Below are 20,085 nucleotides of genomic sequence, written 5' to 3'. Positions count from 1 at the left end.
GACACGCACAATTGTGTGGGTGCTTTTTCTCAGATGTTAAGTTTTATTTTGTAGAATAAACTTAAAATTATATGTATTTAAGAGCATTTTAGTCAGAACAAGGCAGGAATTTGCCGGCACAGCTATGACGACATACTTACGGGACCTCCTGGGTAGGAGGGGTTTCGGGTGGGGAGAAACTGAAGCACTGGAGAAATTTCACCTTTACTTTCTATCTCTTCACCTTCTTTCAACTCCCGCCTGTATTTCACCGGCGTCCATTTAACCTAATTTATACGTACTTATTCCACTTACATATTCGCATACTATACTAATTTTACTTACCTGTTATAAATTCCTGGCAATAGGTCGTCTTGAACCAGCGATCTTCAACTCTGTAGTCCATCAGCTTATCCACTCAGCTAACATGTGACTTGATAATTCGAGGTGTAACGATGTATATAGAGATACATATAGTACATTACCAGTAATAGTGATGGCATTGCAAAGTAATTAATATCTACACCAAAAGATGACTCTGTCGTCTCTCTCTCAACTGTTGCCAACTTAACTTCTACGAGGAACAAGAATACTATTACAAGTTGTCCATTTCATGACCGTATCGATGTTTAATCAAGAAGTAAGTATAAATAACCACCTAATCGATACTTTATTATTGCCATGGGATCCCATATGAAAAAGAGTCCAACCACAAATTCCCAATATAAAACAGGACCTTCAAATTATCTGTATGATAAATAAAGGTAATCTTATGAACAACCTGGAAAACATCCACATCGTTCTTGATAAATTGGAAAACGGTGAAGAGAATCTCAACGAAAACAACGAGCATAAAAACATCTTATACGAGAATATTAGCAAATACTTAGAATGGGTAGACCTGAAACAGACTAGACGAACAAGAGATATATTCAAACACGACATCGCAGAAGCACAGCCCAATCTCCCTCCTCCCTCACATGTTATTTTAGATGACGATAAAACTCTACTTCCCTTCTCTCCAGAGCTTACCATGAACTGTCAGACTGTATTACATCGTTACTTCACCAGGTCGCGCTCAAAGACAGACCCTCTAGACAGCGCAGAATGAACATCTTTTCCGAACAAGAACGAGAGGCAAGATGTCCTATTCTGATGACCTCCATTTTTATCAAAGGAGTCTCCAAAGAACTTTTATTTGTGCTTATTGTCATAATGTTTTTTTTCTTTTCAGTTCTTTATTTATACAGCTGAAGAGGACCACTAAGTGTTCGAAACATGTCCTGTAAGTTTTAATTTTATACAATTTTGCCTAAGGCAATAATAAAGTATCGATTAGGTGGTTATTTATACTTACTTCTTGAACAAGAATACATCAAACTCAAATCACGAATTTCATTACCGGCAGTGAGATTATCGTTTGAAGAGGGAGAACAACTAAAGCAAACTAACTGAACTTAAAATTTCTTCACGTTTAGCCGACTATGACTTCATGGTATTAACCGAAACAAACTTAAATGATGAAATTAGTGATGTGGAACTCGGACTCGAAACGTATTCAATTTTCAGATGTGATAGGTCTTCTTTAACGAGTACGAAGGCATCCCATGGGGGGATAATGATCTGTATTAACAAGAGGTTTAAACCTACTCTGATACCGTGCATTAACACAGTTAACAGTTGTTTGTGTCCCTGACTTTTAACACCACAAAATTAATCACTGGTGCTGTATACATTCCACCCAAGTCTCCTGTCCAAAAATATTTCGAACATTGCAGTGCTGTTGAAAAAATTATGTCAAATCTTGACAACCTCATTGCTCATTGTTGGTGACTACAATCTACCACATCTTAATTGGATAGTAAATGAAGAAACATCTTCTGGCCTTAGGTCAGTAGGTAACCACACTATGCAGTCCAGGTTAGTTATAGACTTTCTTATCACTGTTTAAATCAGTTTAATGCTATCCCAAATTTTCTAAATCACTTTCTTGATTTGGTTTTTAGTAACTCCAGTTCCATTGAAGTACAATCTAGTAATGAAATCATTGTCCCCCAGCATTAGAGATTTCTTTACCTATAAATGAGCTATACAATTCCTTGCCTGCTGATAGTTTTTATTTTGACGTTTTTAATGGTGACTATAATGGACTAAATTATTATCTGTCACAGTTCAGCTGGGAGGAGATGTTTCAAAATATATCAATTGATAAAGCAGTAGAAATCTTCTATTCAGTACTACATTATGGCATGGAACTTTACATCCCTATACGGAATTTTAAGACTCCCAAATTCCCAAAGTGGTTTAATCATAAATTGAAGTCCCTGATTATTGAAAAGAAGAATGCACATATGCGATACAAAATATCAGGTCTCAATAGTGATTATCAGCATTTCTCAAAATTAAGAAATGAATGCAAGACTGAATCTAAATCTTGCTATACAATGTATGTATCCAACTGTGAACGAAGTATTACTTCCAATCCACAGAAATTCTGGCAATATCTAAGTTCTAAAAGGTCAACAATGCGTCTTAATGAAGTTACAGCCGATACTGGAAAAGATATTGTCAGTCTTTTTGCTAACCACTTTTCATCCGTTTATTCTTCTTATCAGAATAGTAGTAGTATGTCATATGATTATCCTTTCTCTGTCAATCTATCAGTTATAAACATTAGTAAGGCAGAAATTTACAACGAACTGATATCTCTGGAATTAAAGAAAACTGTCGGACCTGATGGTGTTTCAACGTACCTGCTCAAGTACTGCTCACTTATTTTATGTGAAGCACTCTTTTATCTGTTCAACTTATCATTAAACCAATGCGTTTTTCCAGTGGAATGGAAGAAAGGATTTGATAGTCCAGTTTTCAAAAATAGTGATAAAACTGACATAAAACAATATAGACCAGTTATAATTTCTTCTCATATTTCCAAAATATTTGACTCAATAATTCTCGACAAAATCACACCTCTCTTTAGAAACATCATCATTGATGAGCAACATGCATTCTTTTCAGGACGGTCAACCTGTAGCAATCTTCTTTTATTCTATCAGTTCCTCTTGAATGCAATAGGGAACCACTCCCAAGTGGACTGCATTTATACAGACTTCTCAAAAGCTTTTGACACTGTCGACCACGATATCTTGCTGCAAAAACTAACAGACTACGGAATTAATGGGCCTCTCCTCTCATGGTTTGAATCGTATCTTAAAAATCACCTGCAGATTGTTAAAATAAGGAATCATTTTTCTGCACCTATTATTGTTATCAGTGGAGTTCCTCAAGGGTCTCACCTTGTGCCCTTACTTTTTACTCTCTACATAAATGACATTAAAAATATACTTAAGAATTCTGAATTGCTTTTGTTTGCTGACGATGCAAAAAAATTTATGCAAATTAATTGTCCACTTGATTGTTTAAAACTTCAAGAAGATTTACATCTGGAAAAGTATTACATTCAAAATGGGTTGAAACTTAATCATGAGAAATGTAAAATAATATTGTTTTTTAAAAACAAGAAGAAAATATCATTTCAGTACAAATTTAGTAATAATATTCTAACTCCTGTTTCACAAGTTAATGACCTTGGTGTTTTATTCAGTTATAAGCCCGAGGCCTCATCTCGCAAGTGATGAGGAAGGAGGAGCAGGAGTATAAACCTCGTTAAAAAACCAGGGTCCATCTGGCTCCGGATGGTAGCACCCTGTTATAGGGCCCCTACCTAGGGTTACAGGTGAAGAGGACCAACGGCTTGAAGGGTGGTCGAGGATATGTCCCAACAGCTGGAAAGGCGGAGGAGTCTCTCTTCCTGGTAGTGGAAGCAGCGCTATCAGTATCAGCACAGTGCAGGACTAAGGTGTCTACTGGACTGTCGCTGAAAATTTACTGGCATGGTCAAGAAGACTTGAATGGCAGTAAAACTGCGATGTGGAAGGCAACGGGAAACCACCACATTATTTTTCCTAGTATAGCAACCATGGATAGTACGAATTGTAACTTAGATATTACTGATCATGGTACTCGGACACCAAGATCCGGCAGGGGAGTAACTGAGGTATCCCAGGCCGTCAGCAAGCGAAAACCTCAGAAGTTTGGAGAAGGGATTAAAATAGGGACATGGAATACAAGAACAATGCTAAAAACAGGAAGACTAGAAGAACTCAAACGAATTATGGATGAAAACAAAATAGATATCATGGGATTATGTGAAACTAGATGGCCTGGCAAAGGTGATTTCCACAGTGACCCATTCAGAATTGTGTACAGTGGAAATGAAAATGGTGGACAATATGGAGTAGCTGTAATATTAGGAAAGAAGTGGGCAAACAACGTGCTAAACACATATCATGTTGATGATAGAATAATGATGGTGAAAACAGCTGCCAAACCAACGGATATGGTAATAATACAGGTATACTTCCCTACTACTGGACATGACGACGATGAAGTTGAGGAAATGTATCATAAAATAGAAGATATAATTAAACTAAACAAACACAAAGATAACATAATCATAATGGGAGATTTCAATGCTATGGTTGGCAGCAATATTACTAGAAAAGTTGCTGGCAGATTCGGTCTAGGACGAACAAATGATAGAGGAGAACGTATGATGGACTTCTGTGAAGAACAGGAGATGATCATAATGAACACTGTATTTGACATGCCTAATAGAAGACGTTTCACATGGAAGGATTTCGGAGATAATAACAGATACCAAATTGACTACATTCTAGTTAAGAGAAGGTATAGAAATCAGGTAACTTCATGCCATAGCTATCCTGGCTTAGACATCAACAGCGACCATGTCCCAGTATTAGCAAAATGTCGAATTAGGCTGAAGAAGTTTAGGAAACCAAGAAGCAAGAAATGGAATCTAGAAAAGTTAAATGATCCATTAACACAAGTAGCATTCGAAGAAAAGATAGATAAGATCATGTACAACAACTGCAACGAAACAGATTGGGACGCTGTCAAAGCTTCACTTACAACGGCAGCAGATGAAGTGCTAGGAAAAAAGACGCTTGAACCCAGGAAGAACTGGATGACCGAAGAAATACTAAATCTCATTCAGGAAAGAAACAAAAAACTATAAGAAGAAACTATAAGAAACTAAAAAACTTAGTTACACAGAAGTGCCGAGAGGCGAAAGAAAGATGGATGAATGACATTTGTAAAAGCATAGAACATGATATGAAAATCGGAAATGTTGACAGAGCATACAATCAAGTAAAAAGAACACAATTCAAGGCTAAAATGAAATCCAGTGTAATAAAAGATACGGAAGGAAGTCTTAATAGAAGATGAGGAGGTAATGAAGAGATGGAAAGAGTATTTGGAGGATCTATATAATGGAGAAGAAATTGACAATGTAGATGAGTACATCATAAAACAAGACCAGGTTTCACAAGATGAACTAGGTCCTCCCATAGTGAGAAGTGAATTCGAAACAGCACTGCAACAGCTGAAAAAGAACAAGGCTCCTGGACCAGACAAACTGCCTGCTGAACTGTGGAAAAACTCTGGAAAAAAGCTGAAGGATGAACTCTTCAAAATCATCCAGTACTGCTATGAAAACGGAGATATGCCAGAGGATTTTGCTGAAAGCAAAGCAGTACTTCTGCACAAAAAAGGAGATTCAACAGAATGCTCAAATTACAGAATACTAAGTCTTGTTTCACATGCAGCAAAAATATTCACATGCATATTAAAAAACAGAATCAAAATGAAAATTGAGCAGAATCTAGATGATGATCAGTTTGGGTTCAGGAAAGGAGTAGGAACAAGAGAAGCTATTATAGCACTTAAAACCATCTTGGAGAGAAGACTGGAGCTTAACAGAAATACATATATAGCTTTTGTAGACCTGGAAAAAGCTTTTGACAATGTTCATTGGAAAAGGCTGTTCAAAATTATGAAAGACATTCATTTGGAGGAAAGACAGAAAAGCAATACTTACAATCAAAGAATAAACATCGAAAGTAATGATAAAGTATGCAAGGTGAGAATCAGGAAAGGAGTAAGACAGGGGTGTTCCTTATCACCATTTCTATTTAATCTGTACATTGAAGAGGCCATGAAAATTTTTAAATCCAAAACACCTGGCATTAAAATAAATGGAACAACTGTACACTCAATTAGATTTGCCGACGATATTGCACTTCTGGCTGACAATGAGAAGAACATGCAGATCATGCTCAACAAATTAACATCCATCTTAAAAGATTTCCATCTTAACATTAATGTAAATAAAACTAATGTTATGGTTGTAAGCAAATCTAAAATGAAGCCAGAGGCACAGCTCAGAATTGGAAATATTTTAATAAAACAGGTGCACAAGTTCTGCTACTTAGGATCAGTTATTACCGATGACAACAGATGCGCTGTGGAAATAAAAAGAAGGATTTCCCTGTGTAAGAAAGCCTTTGAGGAGAAGAAGCAGCTCTTAACTAATAAATCCTTAAATACTGAACAAAAGAAATTATTTATCAAAACGTTCATTTGGAGTGTGCTGCTATACGGCTGTGAAGGATGGACTCTCTTGAAGGAGGACGTGAAACGACTAGAGGCAGTGGAAATGTGGCTATGGAGGAAGATGACTAGAACTAGCTGGATTGAGAAGAAAACTAATGAAGCAGTGCTTAGAGAAATAAACACCCAGAGACATTTAATAACAACGATAAAAAGGAGAAAAGCATCAGTTTTCGGTCACATTCTCCGGCATAATAACTTCATAAAGAACTTGTTCGAAGGCAAGGTGATGGGAAAGAAAGGCAGAGGGAAACCACGGAAGAAGATCATTGAAGAGGTAGTTGAGATGATGGGATGCCAAGGTTATGGAGAGATGAAAAGGATCGCAGAGAGAAGAGATCAATGGTTGCAGCGACAAGGCGAAGCCTTTAGATGATGATGATGAACCTATCGTTTAATGAACATATTGAAAATATTTGTAAGAAAGCATTTCAAAGATTGGGTTGCATTACTAGATAATCTAGAGAATTTTCAAACTTAGCTACCTATCGATTGCTTTTGTGTCTATGGTACACCCTATACTAGAATACTGTACACCTGTTTGGAACCCTTCTCATCAGACCTCTATCCATAGATTAGATTCAGTACAACATAAATTTCTTAGTTTATATTCATTTAGAGCAGGATTCTCATATGATAATATTGATTATAAATCCTTACAACAGTCCTTAAATCTGCATAGCCTGTCACAACGCCGTGAATTATTGGATACACTCTTCATTTTTAAATTGCTTCATTCCTTGGTGAATTGTCCACAACTCCTTGCAAAAATTAACGTACATGTACCAGACAGACGCACAAGGTTCAAGAATACATTGTCTACAAATTGGCATAGAACTAACTACGCATTCAATGGGCCAATTGAACGAATATCAAGATCTCTAAACAAACTGGATATTGATATATTTAACTGCTCATTGTCAAAATTGAGAAATCACTTACATAATCTCCTGTGATTACTTGTAATATAACCTGTATACATATCTGTAAATATTTTTCTACTTATACTCCATTGAACTTTCTTTTTAGTGTGTTTTGTTTATTCTTCTCTACAGTTATGTAAAATGCTATTACCGTTAATAAAGTATTAATTAAATAACAGACAAAAACAAACCAGTCGTGTGTAATGTCTCCAGGTATGTTATAGTCGTGATTACTGTCTTAAGAGGAAGTAGGCTTACAACTAGAAGAAAGCAATCGAGTTGTGTGTCCAGCTCCGTAATAGTCGTGATTATTATTTTAAGACGAAGTACAACTAGGCAAAACAATTAAAACTCCTGTTCGGTGCTGTATCCATACTAGTAATCGACTCGTTGGGTGAATGGTCAGCGTACTGGCCTTCGGTTCAGAGGGTCCCGGGTTCGATTCCCGGCCGAGTCGGGGATTTTAACCTTCATTGGTTAATTCCAATGGCTCGGGGGCTGGGTGTTTGTGATGACCCCAACATCCCTGCAACTCAAACACCACACATAACACTATCCTCCACCACAATAACACGCAGTTACCTACACATGGCAGATGCCGCCCACCCTCATCGGAGGGTCTGCCTTACAAGGGCTGCACTCGGCTAGAAATAGCGACACGAAATTATTATTTATTATTATTTTAACAGGGAGTACATCTACGTAAACCCAAGAAGTCCATCTTCTGTCCACTCCTCTGTCAACTTATGGTGAGTACCAATATATTCATATCCTGTCTCAGTGATTGCAGTATACTCATATGTATAGTGTTGCCTTCCCATTCATGATGTGATCACCAAAAGTGTACTTCCAACAACAGTCGCTGAATAAGCAATGCTGTCGCACCTAACCTAACGTGTCACTACTAGTGGTTTTCTGTGGATCACAAACCTAACCTGTCGCTATCACTGGTTTTAGGTGGATCACAACCTAACCTTCACTATCAGTGGTTTACCTCGTTCAATTAGCAATGCTGTCGCACCTAACCAAACCTAACCTGTCACTATCAGTGGTTTTCGGTGGATCCCAACCTAACCCGTCACAATCAGTGGTTTTCGGTCGATCGCCCCGTTCAATTAACAATGCTGTCACACCTAACCAAACCTAACCTGTCACTATCAGTGGTTTTCGGTGGATTACAACCTAACCTGTCACTATCACTGGTTTTAGGTGGATCACAACCTAAACTGCCACTATAAGTGGTTTTAAGTGGATCACCCCGTTCAATTAGCAATGCTGTCGCACCTAACCAAACCTAACCTAAAGTGTCACTACCAGAGGTTTTTGGTGGATCACAACCTAACCTGTCACTATCAGTGGTTTTCGGTGGATCACCCCGTTCAATTAACAATGCTGTCGCACCTAAACCAAACATGTCACTACCAGTGGTTTTCGGTGGATCACAACCTAACCTGTCACTACCAGTGGTTTTGGGTGGATCACCCCGTTCAATTAACAATGTTGTCGCACCTAACCAAACCTAACCTGTCACTACCAGTGGTTTTCGGTGGATCACAGCCTAACCTGTCACTATCAGTGGTATTCTGTGAAACACAATAGCTTTTGTAAGGGATGCTAGAGACCTGCTGGCCGCTTCGCAGTTCTAACCTGGGGGCTTACGCCCCCAGACCCACTTTGCTTGTCCCCAGACCGATGGTTTTGCCACTAGCCGGACCTAACCAAACCAGACCAATGCTTTTCCTACTTGCCGGACGAACTTAATACTCGTAAAGTTTTCGCGACATCAAGTGAGCCCTATCATATTGTACCGTTAATACTTATTTCACGAACCAACTACTCGAGTTATAAACCAATCTAGTGCCTGTAAATTGTGTTACGCAGTCTCAAACAGCTAAATATAACAGACCATTAATTCATACATTTAGCGGCCGCTATACGTCCCTTTGAATTATCCGCCATGTTTGCAAACATCATATATGACGTCATATGGACACACAAGCAGCGGCCCGTGCTGGCTGATCCTGGACTTATACCTTTTAGTCAGTTTTTGACGTACAAACAAAAATTCACACCGCCAGTTTTCTTCCAGGTCTGAAAGGGATAAATGGAAGACCATGCAAAGACTCAAGCTAAGGAAGCTCTGAAAGACCCCTACATAGCCTTGAAGAAAAAAGTACAAAACCCATCAAATCATATAATCATTGAATCTTGGGAAACCCACTTCACAAAATTCTCAACAAAGAAAACAGAACCCAGGCTCTCGACATCAGAGAACAGAACACCACAACAATATCTGCAATAACCCTTACAGAAGTAAAAGAGACTGTATTTACCATGAAAAAGCGGAAGGCTGCAGGACCCGACGGGATATATACTGAAAATCTACAAGACTCCCTAGAAATACTAGGTCCCGTATGGACAAAGCTCTTCAATAGAAGCCTTGCAACCGGCTTTATCCCAGATAGCTGGAGGCAATCACGAATGAAAGTCCTCTATAAAGGAAAAGGAGAAACCAATGATTAAAACTCATACAGAGGAATAGCTTTAGACAGCAACTCCTTCAAGATTTATACAAGAATTCTCACCCGGCGACTTGAGAGGGAAATTGAAATCCACATTCCGGAGGAGCAATTTGGATTCAGGAAAGGGAGAGGGACCCTGCACGCAATTGCAAATCTACTAAACGACATACATGAGGCACTAAGGCACAGAGGAGGAAAATTCCACGTTGTCTTCATTGATTATACGAAAGCCTTCGACTTCCTGAACAAAGTCAAGTTAATAAAGAAGCTAGAACATATGATTGGACAAAATAACCCTCTGGTCACTGCAATAAATAATTTGCTAGCATTCAATTTCGCTGAAATCGAAGACGGTGTAACAACCTCATCCCCCATCACACAGACAAACGGGGTCCTCCAGGGTGATCCAATAAGCCCAATCTTATTCAATATCGCCACAGCAGATGTAACAAAGATAATACAGAACTCTCCAGTCATGTTATACGCCAATGCTGATGACACGATACTAGGCTCAAGATACAGGGAGGTCCTCCAGGAAGCAATGGACAAGTTACAGATCTGGGCTGACTAAAATGATCTACAGTTAAATAACGACAAAACTGTTTACATGACATTTCGAAAAGGAGGAAGAATTGCGGCACAAGACACAATAACGTTTTCAGGACAGACCTTGAAAAGAGTTGGTAATTTCCAATACCTCGGCATCACTCTTCAATCTAATGGAACCTCTTACAGAATACACATAAGAGAAAGAATGGCAGCAGCTATACGAGGGATCTACGACATAGAAAACCCCAACAGCTTTTGAATGTTTGTACTCGGAACAATCTGGAACATACTCGCTATTTTGGTTGACGTGTTCAGCAACCTGATTTATTTTAATGTGTTGTTCTGTCCTTGTCTTTTTTGTGCTTTTTCTTAAATATATTACGGCTGATGATGTCTACAAGTTAGACGAAACATGTCCTGTCATAGTTAATAATGTTGTTTAAATAAATAGACAAACTTATGGTATTGTAAAGGTGGAATATTGACTTAACCTAAAAGTATACGTACGACAATACGGACTTTACGATGAAATTTATTTTATGTAATAGAAAACCCCACCATGATCTCGCTAGAAACAGCAATGCTTCTCTTCTGCAGCAAAATTCTCCCTACTCTCACCTATGGTATTCATCTCATCTGGGACCACCTTACTACGACAGATTTAGAAACGCTAGAAAGAGTAAAAGCCAGATTCCTGAAAAGAATACTGGGGATAGCAAAAACAGCGCCATCAAGACTAGCGTATATGCATGCAAAAGAACGCTTTTTCATAGAAGATTTGAGGTACATCCTTCAGCTACCATCTACACCACAAGCAGAAGAAGTCCTTAGGAAAAGATAATGAAAACAAGAAGAAATATGGCCGGAATTTTTCACAACCGAGACCATGCTAGACTGAAGAGTGGACCAAACCAGGTTTTGCGAAGTGCCATCACAAGACTATCTGTACATGGATTTCATCATAAATTGTGCAGGAAAAAATACTTCCATGACCTAAGTGAAGACTGCTTATGCAAACTATGCAACAAAGTGTGTGAGCGATATCACTTCACAATTTGTATAGAGACACAAGACTCTAAAAGAATACAGCAGAGAATAATGTATTTTGTATCTATCTGATCAGTGTACACTAATTTTATGCACGTTCATGAGCTCTTTCCTTAATAATAATAAAATAATAATAATGATAATAGTTTCTGGGGTCGCTGAGATGAACAGTGACACCCTGAATGTGGTGTAAGTTCATTCACCATCGCTACGGAGAGTGAGAAGGGGTGAGATTAAATGTCCAAAATGACCAAGATTATGGATGTATGTGTGTATGTTCTAGACCAGCTCTCAACTAAACTTAGTACACACATGACTTACAATCTGGAAAAAATACTGTAGGAGTAATACACCACTAGCACCCATAGGGGGATGTGTTGATATGTAACAAGCAAAAACTATCAACATTAGCGTTGAACCCATGGCTTTCGGGGTCGTCATGATGCCGTTTACGTCCAAGTTCAGCCTACATTGGCATGAGGGTTGAGAAGGAATGAACACGAATATGTCCCAAATGACCGATATTAGTGTTGAGTAACAGTCTCAGTCACATGTACACGATATCTATGCACAAGGTGTAATACATATTTTTATTCCTTGATAATCTGGGCTGCCACAAGGAAATAGTTTAATGTAAAATTATAACCGCAAAATAAAACAAATTAAACACTGTAAATTTACAAGAGTTCGTAAACTATCAGTCAAGGTCACAATAATAAAAATAATAACTTCAAACATTTTATGCAAATACTAAATTTTATCATTCGAAGGAAGTGCACGAGCACAGCAGGATACTATAGCTACTGTAGTACGACATATTTAAATATGATCCCTTGAGTTTCCCAAAAGGAAAACTGTATTTTCCTCTAACTACAGAATGGTTGTTCCTATGTAAATATAAGTCTGGTTTTTTATTAAACTACTGTTCTGTATTATTTGGAAACTAAACATATTAAAGAAACCTCCCAATCGCCAGTGAACCAACTACATTTAACTTTACTTCTCTGTTTCCCTTCGCATATTTTCTATCCTTCAATCACGATTAAATCCTCCCAACACTGCTCTCGCAGAATGTCAAATTCAACAGTTAATAATTAACCTTTGAATGATTATGATATCAATCAGTATTCTGATTATATTGAAGAATAAAATCAGCTAAAATATCCTTCGGAACTACTAAATATGAAAGCTCCCCACAACATCCACTATGGTACAATTTATCAGAAGCCAACAAATACAAAATACATTTACTTCAGAAGAGGACTACGGAGACCCGCGTGAAAAATCTCAATGCTTGCGGTAATCTACGCCAACCGTATACAACTAGCACAAGTCCAATAGGTTAATGAAAATTAGCACCGTCCGTTAAGATGGTGTATTTTCAAAGCGAAAAGTTCATCTTTACATACCACAGCCATGTCAAAAAAGCTCCCAACGTGTTTCGGTCTTCTTCTTCTTCTTCATCTTCTTTCTTGGTGTTGTTGGGCCACTGCCTGCTCGATCTGCATCCGATGGCTGCCATCGGATGCAGATCGAGCAGGCAGTGTGTTCGGCGCTGCACACACGCAATTTCTTCTTCTTCTTGGTTAGTTTTTGGACATCGTCGTAAGACGCTACGTCCAGTCACTGGTTTGCGGGATCATTAATGTCTGGGAGAGGTACCAACATTAGTAGAAATTAGTACACTACAAGATAGTAGGGTTAGCTATGTAATGAAGCGAATGACAGCCGGTAATAATGAAACTGAGGAAAATACCAATAATATGGAGACTAAACTATCTAGGAGAACACAAAAACACTGGGACACAGGGTTCTAATGCTTCACGTCTGTGTGGTCTACCACGACGTCTTACTACAAACAAACTCGACCGGACCACAAATAAGGGTTGGGATACGAAAGTTCGTACCTATAGGGAAGGAAAAGGTTATAATTGGATGTTACAAGTAACTAAAAAATTGAGTATTAAGTCTACAACGCGAAAAGTCGGTGGAAACACTAAACACGAAACATTTAACGGCAGTTGGTAACCCGCATGAGGAAGCTTAGCTATGAAGTCGTGACGGTGATGTTCATATGTCTGACACTGAAAAAAAAATATGAATGACAGTACCCACTGCCCGATCACATGGACAAAAGTTACTTTCGATAAGATTAAAGCGATAGAGATGAGCAGGCGTACACACATGATTTAAGCGGAAACGTATGATTGTAGGAATATGACGCCGAGTGTAGTAACCAACGGCGAACCACGGTTTAGTAAGAATATCAGGCAGAATCGTGAAGAAATGCTTACCTTTCAACGGAGAAGTTCGGCGCCAGTGCCCACCACTGATCGTGGATGACGTGACGACAGTGTTCCCATAAGGCTGTGTGTAAATCTGCGTTATAGTAGACCAATCCAGAACCCTGGGCGGCCTCGTGAGCTAGGATATCCGCTGTGACGTTGCCGTGTTTTCCAGAATGGCCCGGAAGCCATGCGAATAATACTTGAAAAGGACGGAGGGACAAGTCTGAACGTAATATACGGAAATGTTGAATGTACCAAATATTGGAATGTTCGGGATTGTCTAAAGCCATCAAGGTGCTTTAGTAATTAGTACAAATGAAAGCTGGGAATATTCCAGAATAGTGTAGGATGTTGCTTATGTAATACGTACCTATAATTCCATTACAGTATCCGCATGTTTTACTGGACATTAGGGGAAGGTCCCATGAATTTAAAAAACGCGTCATATACTTCTTGTAGCTGAAGTTTCCCTGGGTCGTTTGGGTCCTTTTTTGCGATGAATTCTGCAAAGCCGTTAATGACTTTTCGCTGCCGTTCAGTAGAAAGAACGTTTGATTGACAAGGTAATGCCCCGACAGAGGGGGATGCCGATATTGGCGCGGGGGGAGCCGAAGGTTGCCCGTGAGGACTTGGCTGCCGGGATGTACATGCAGGCTCGTTAGAAGTAGCAGGTAACAAACGCACAACTGGAGTGCCAGAATGTTCTGGAACCGTCTTCGGATTACTGAGCAAATTAAGATATGATGCCCTGTCATAACCTGGTTTAGCGGGTGGGCGGGAAGGGTTACTAACCACCATAGTAAATTTACGCTTTCGAGGGAGAGTTTCATCCGATTGAGATGATCTATTGGGTAAAGGAGGAAAATGTTGGGGCATCAGAAGGGGGTTAGATAAGGACTGTAATGGGGCAAAATAGTTTTTCACTTCGAAATATGATTTGTTTTCAACACTCATAATGCGTTTAATTTATTTTTGTTGTTTGTGGATTTCACAATGTTCTGCTCCCGCAGGATGATTTTCGCCACAGTTAGCACATTTAACGACTTGGTGAGTGCAATCTTCAGTAGAATGAGTAAGGGAACACTTTCCACATCTCGGCTCCCTGGAACGACAATTAGTAGCGGTGTGTCCATACCGCTGACATCGTTTGCATAATAAAGGAGAGAATATAAAGGCCTGAACCTCTAATATGACTTTAAAAATGGATACACTTTTCGGAAGTTGTTGACTCTCGAATACAACCTTCACAGTACCTGTAGGGATATATTCAGTTTTTCCGTCTTTAGATGAACGTCTATTTAGACGTTGTACCTTCACTACAGGATATGGTGAGTCTAAATAGGTGAAAATGTCGGATTCGGAAATAGTAGTGTCTACTCCCCGTATGACCCCTACTCGCTGAATATTCGAAGACGGAATAAAAGCTGTCAATTTCTTTTCCGTAAGAATGGGATGAGAAAGAAAGGCGTTTGCAGCCTTACTAGACATGAAAGTAACTTGAATTCTATTTCTTCCTTTCCTATGGATGGCCTTGACGTCACTAATGTGCCTCTCGTAGAAAATCCGTCCCAGAGCCATAGGGTGAATATGTCCTATTTTATTTGTAGAGTCAATCGATTCGACAAATACTATGTAAGGGCCAAGATGAGTGGTAGAATAGGTAGCTACAGGAACGTGCGGACGCTGGTCCGAATCACGTATTGTATCTTGAGAACTGTCTCGTTGGGTAGCAGTATTACTAACGTCCATGGGTAAATCCTTACGCACGGCACCAGTACCAATATCAGGAGGTCGGCCTAAAGGGCCGCCTCCACTATCTACAGACATAATAGCCCAAAAGGAATTACCCTACACTAGCACCAGAACAAACACAAAAAGTACTAGAATACAAACACAAACATAAAACACTCTACTTATCTACAGACAGGAAAAAGCCGCTGCACCAGTGACCGGAGCGAGACGTGTGCACCGCACAACAGCCGAACACCGAATGTAACGACACACGCAATTTACCCAGTCACCAATTGTATACTCGCTTGAACACTTTAGTCTCTATGTTTTTTTTTATTATATGAAAGGGAGATTTATACGATTAGAACAATTGATTATTAGTTACAAGAAAATGAATGATGAAATTACGTAGAGCTAGATACATCGCATTGAGGAATTTCAAGTGGGTGGGAGGATTCAAAGACAAATATTACATTGGTTTAAGTAGTCCGTGATGGTTAGTACAATTTCCTGCAATTTCCGGTGTGGGATTGGATACCAGGCAAGAGACACATGTGGGAAAGACAACCTTTTGTTCTAATAATCTACGAAGGTATTCTTCTTCTTCTTCTTCGTTGACTTGTCTTGTCTTGCGGATATTTATTTGGGAACCAAATATATTCTTTCCCAGTCACGAATCCAATGAAATTTTTCACTTATATCACAACAGCACACGTTTAGATCATTAATAACCAGTTTTAGCACGATTACACTTAGATAGATAAACTGAAAGAAGCACTATGATATCGTGTATATGTAAGTTCATGAAAGTATTAAACTATCTGCACTGGTCGAATCGTTGCCTAAGCTATAATACAAGGCCTTGAAATGCACTCGTGGGAACGGGTTGCTTCCTAGTTCACCATTCAGCCGCTAGGGTCGCGTTCTTGCCCCCTTGTATTCGCAGGGCCGTATATGTCAATAAGTAAATTATACCCTAAATTTAAAAAAAAACTGAATGTTTTTGCGAGTATTGACATACTTTATTTATAGAGCGGTGCTGCATTGGCTTGGATATGTCATTGAAGTTTCAAAACTTCCTCTTTTCTACTTGAGTGGCTCAAAGCAATGTTGTCTAACAGAGGTCTCAGAAATTTTCATTGTAGAAAAAGAGCTGGTTTGTCGCCTTTACACTTTCCACACTTAATTTCACTGTTGAATATGTCTTTCTAAAAAATATACGTACACCTTTAAGTACGGTAACTCTCTTCGGGGCAAGTACTGCATAGCGGAGGTGACAAATTTCGTCGTTCAGTGCAGAAGTGCCACAGACGATTTTCGGTATCTGGAGAAGAGATATGTTCTAAACACCCTTAACAGTCTTTTTTTTCTTTTGCCACACGAACCATAATGTCATTTTATTCCGCTTGGCGTCTTAGGTAGCTGAAGAAGAGTTGGATGTCATAGCTCGTTAGGTTCCCCGTCAATGCATAATGCAAATGTATACTTATGAGGTATTTTACGCAGGCCACAGTGGATTGGGTAGTCAAGATCTATGCCTGATACATTTCTCTCATGAATCTTTTTTACTTTCTCTGAATGCATTTGAAGTTTCTTAATATATGACAGGAAATCATAAATTAACCAACTGAGGCGTTCATCTTCAGTACTAAAAGATGCTTTTTTTTCGTGTTTTTTTTGCTGGTGGCTTTACGTCGCACCGACAGAGATAGGTATTATGGCGACGATGGGATAGGAAAGGCCTAGGAGTTGGAAGGAAGCGGCCGTGGCCTTAATTAAGGCACAGCCCCAGTATTTGCCTGGTGTCAAAATGGGAAACCACGGAAAACCATCTTCAGGGGTACCGACTGTGGGATTCGAACCCACTACCTCCCGGATGCAAGCTCACAACCCCGCGCCCATAACCGTACGACCAACTCGCCCGGTTAAAAGATGCTCATTTGTTCTCGTTCCTGGAATATGTCCCATGGGTGATGCAGAAGTCATGCGCATCGAACAATTTCATAAATGCTCCATAAAACAAATGGCTTATTTCAAACTGTATTTAATGCTCTCGGGAAAAACTACCTCCATACTTTATAAACCAGAGATTGTTTCAGGGGAAAATACAATATTTTTAGCTCTTGCTACATTCAGTTTTGCCAAATTTGTTGGGCAAATTATTTTCCTCGTTGGTTTCCTAATTTAATATTTCTGAGTTTGAAGATGCCTCTCAAATGGTCGCCGGTCACGGTAGCATTGTTTACAAAAAGCCCAGTGACAAATTTTGGGATCGCCCGATTCTTATGACGTTCCGGTAACTCGGATCAAAACTTAGGAACAGAGGCCTACTTCGATCAGCTTAAATTCGTATCTCATGCGTACTTCCTCTGTATAATGATTCGAACATTGAACATTCACTGGAAACTTGTGAAACGAAATTCCACTACCTTTAATTTCTCGTAAATAAACCATGACTGGAACTGCGAATGCTTAACATCAGACGAATACATAACACATTCACAACCAACTCAGTTAATGAACACGTTTAAAGAAGCGAACCTGGTAGACAGGGAGGCAAGAAAGCGATCCTAGCGGCCCGGCATTGAACTTCAGTGTAACCACTTCCATAGCGTTTTACAGGCTCTATTTCCAGGCCTTGTATTATAACGTAGGCAACGGGTCGAATACACAGATATCCTATTAATCTTGAGCAATAAAAACGTGTTGCACTGTACAAGATTGGAGAGTAATAAACTTTGGCGCGAGATCCACTCACCCGGAACATATAGAAATGCCACTTCACCAACATGTCGGAAAAAACAACTGAAAATCTAGATCGTAATTACAATTTGATGTGAGTGTTATCAAGGTATTCGTTTAAGATAGCAATGATCTTAGGCGAAGGTTGATACAACAAAGCTGAAAGTCGTGTAGGGAAAGGTACGTGGACATTAAGTAATTTCTGGATTAAAGTGACCTGTTGGCGAGCATATTGGGGGAAATGGAAGAACAAATGGTCTTATTCTTCGTTAATACTTCTTGTATAGTACTTGTTCTTGTTCTTGAAGTTGATATGGGCTCGTTATTTCACCCAGACACAATACGTTATTATATTTGCACTAGTTCGACACTCGCGCACAATTCCGATAAATTAGGACACCAATGCAGTTCGCAATGTTCTCTGATTGAGAAATACTTGAAGATTGAGTAAAGTAGATCGTGCAGTGGACGCACAAAATGGTTTCAAAGTACTCGAAATAGTTCATTACCTCAAATTATCGTGTGTGATAAACAGAAACCATCATTTACGACAACTTTGATTATTCTAGGACTCATTTCTTTTATGACAGTACATCCTTGAACTATGTGTAACTTTATTTCTCAGTGTTCGTGCCATATTAGGATAAGACTTTATACTGTTTTTCCAGTAATAAACATTAAGAACTTTTTATTAGATAATTCATGCTAGTATAATATAATCACGACCAGAAAATCATCTCAATCTGCTTATGTTAGTGGCTCAGAGTCTGTGATAAAAAATTATTCCACATTGCATTTTCAAGTGTTTGATCTGTGCTTACTACTTCACGACCGTATTTTCAGACGTTATCAGTGACGATTTTAAACTGTCTTATGCAGCAAGGACTGTAATTATTAATTTAACATCATAACATTAGAATATGAACTGAACTATGTTTTACGACAGTGAGTGATAATAATGTCTGTGATTACTAAATTTAATCGTGCCAATTGAACTTTTAGTGTGCTAATGTCACCTCCGAGAGCAGCGGAAATCTTGGTGAAATACTACAAGATCCAGTTACATCAAACGTCATTTCATCTATGGTACCCATCGAGGGACGTCAACGTGGTCTCTTCATGGAACATCGACGAGTTCGAGTCTCCGTCCGCACTCCGTGGAATGTTCCAGACTCCCATTCTCCACTTCAACATTCGTAAGCTGATTTCTTTTCTGAGTGAGTAATCACAAACTGACTGACTTTTTGCAAAACTATTAATCCAGAACAGTGATATTCCAGTGCTACGTGTGAATAATATTTCATAATTTTTCATCATTTCTAAGAAGTTCACATTTGGTGATAAATTTATTTTTCCAATTTAATAACCAATTCATATTCACATCACGTAGAAGAACTTTAGGGTTTTCAAGTGTTTTATGATCCTTAATTTCAATTCTAAAAAACTGAGAGACATTCAACAATAATTTAAATCTTTATTTCAACTTTTCAATAATAAGTGTGTGTTCATTTTTCTGATTTAAGACTTAGAAAGACTCTAGGTGCAAAACTGATACTTAGTGTTTTCATAAAAGTTAAAAAGACTATAGGATATCAATATCCCATGGAGGAGTGCCGGTAAGGGAGCATAGCAAAGGATGGTTCTTTAGAATAAATAATAGTAGGAGTATATTGAATCACGTCATATGACACAGAATAGTATGGTAACACCTGACTACGAATAATATTAGGTTTAAATGGGGAGACAGACTCTAATGCCCAAATTAAGGCA

At 38.8% G+C, this 20,085-nt stretch overlaps 1 protein-coding gene across 5 annotated transcripts in view; it reads right to left on the bottom strand.

The window, feature by feature from the left end:
* Noc3 (Nucleolar complex protein 3) overlaps positions 1-13,041 on the bottom strand; it is a 504,473-nt gene extending 491,432 nt beyond the window's left edge. For 4 of the 5 annotated variants that reach the window (XR_011018581.1, XR_011018582.1, XM_068228554.1 and 1 more), the window contains exon 1: positions 12,964-13,041. Coding sequence is in view for 2 of the 5 variants with exons in the window: in XM_068228554.1 (XP_068084655.1) it covers positions 12,964-12,972 (9 nt within the window). In the remaining 3 variants the exon portion in view is untranslated. Of the gene's footprint in view, positions 1-324; positions 476-12,963 lie in introns of those variants that run through there. The other variant, XM_068228556.1, reaches the window with a different exon arrangement.
* Positions 13,042-20,085: the final 7,044 nt, after the last annotated feature.

The sequence above is a fragment of the Anabrus simplex genome, chromosome 7 (assembly GCF_040414725.1).
Source record: "Anabrus simplex isolate iqAnaSimp1 chromosome 7, ASM4041472v1, whole genome shotgun sequence".
Taxonomy (NCBI): domain Eukaryota; kingdom Metazoa; phylum Arthropoda; class Insecta; order Orthoptera; family Tettigoniidae; genus Anabrus; species Anabrus simplex.
The sequence above is the reverse complement of the archived record's forward strand: the minus strand, read 5'-3'. Positions and strand labels throughout refer to the sequence as shown.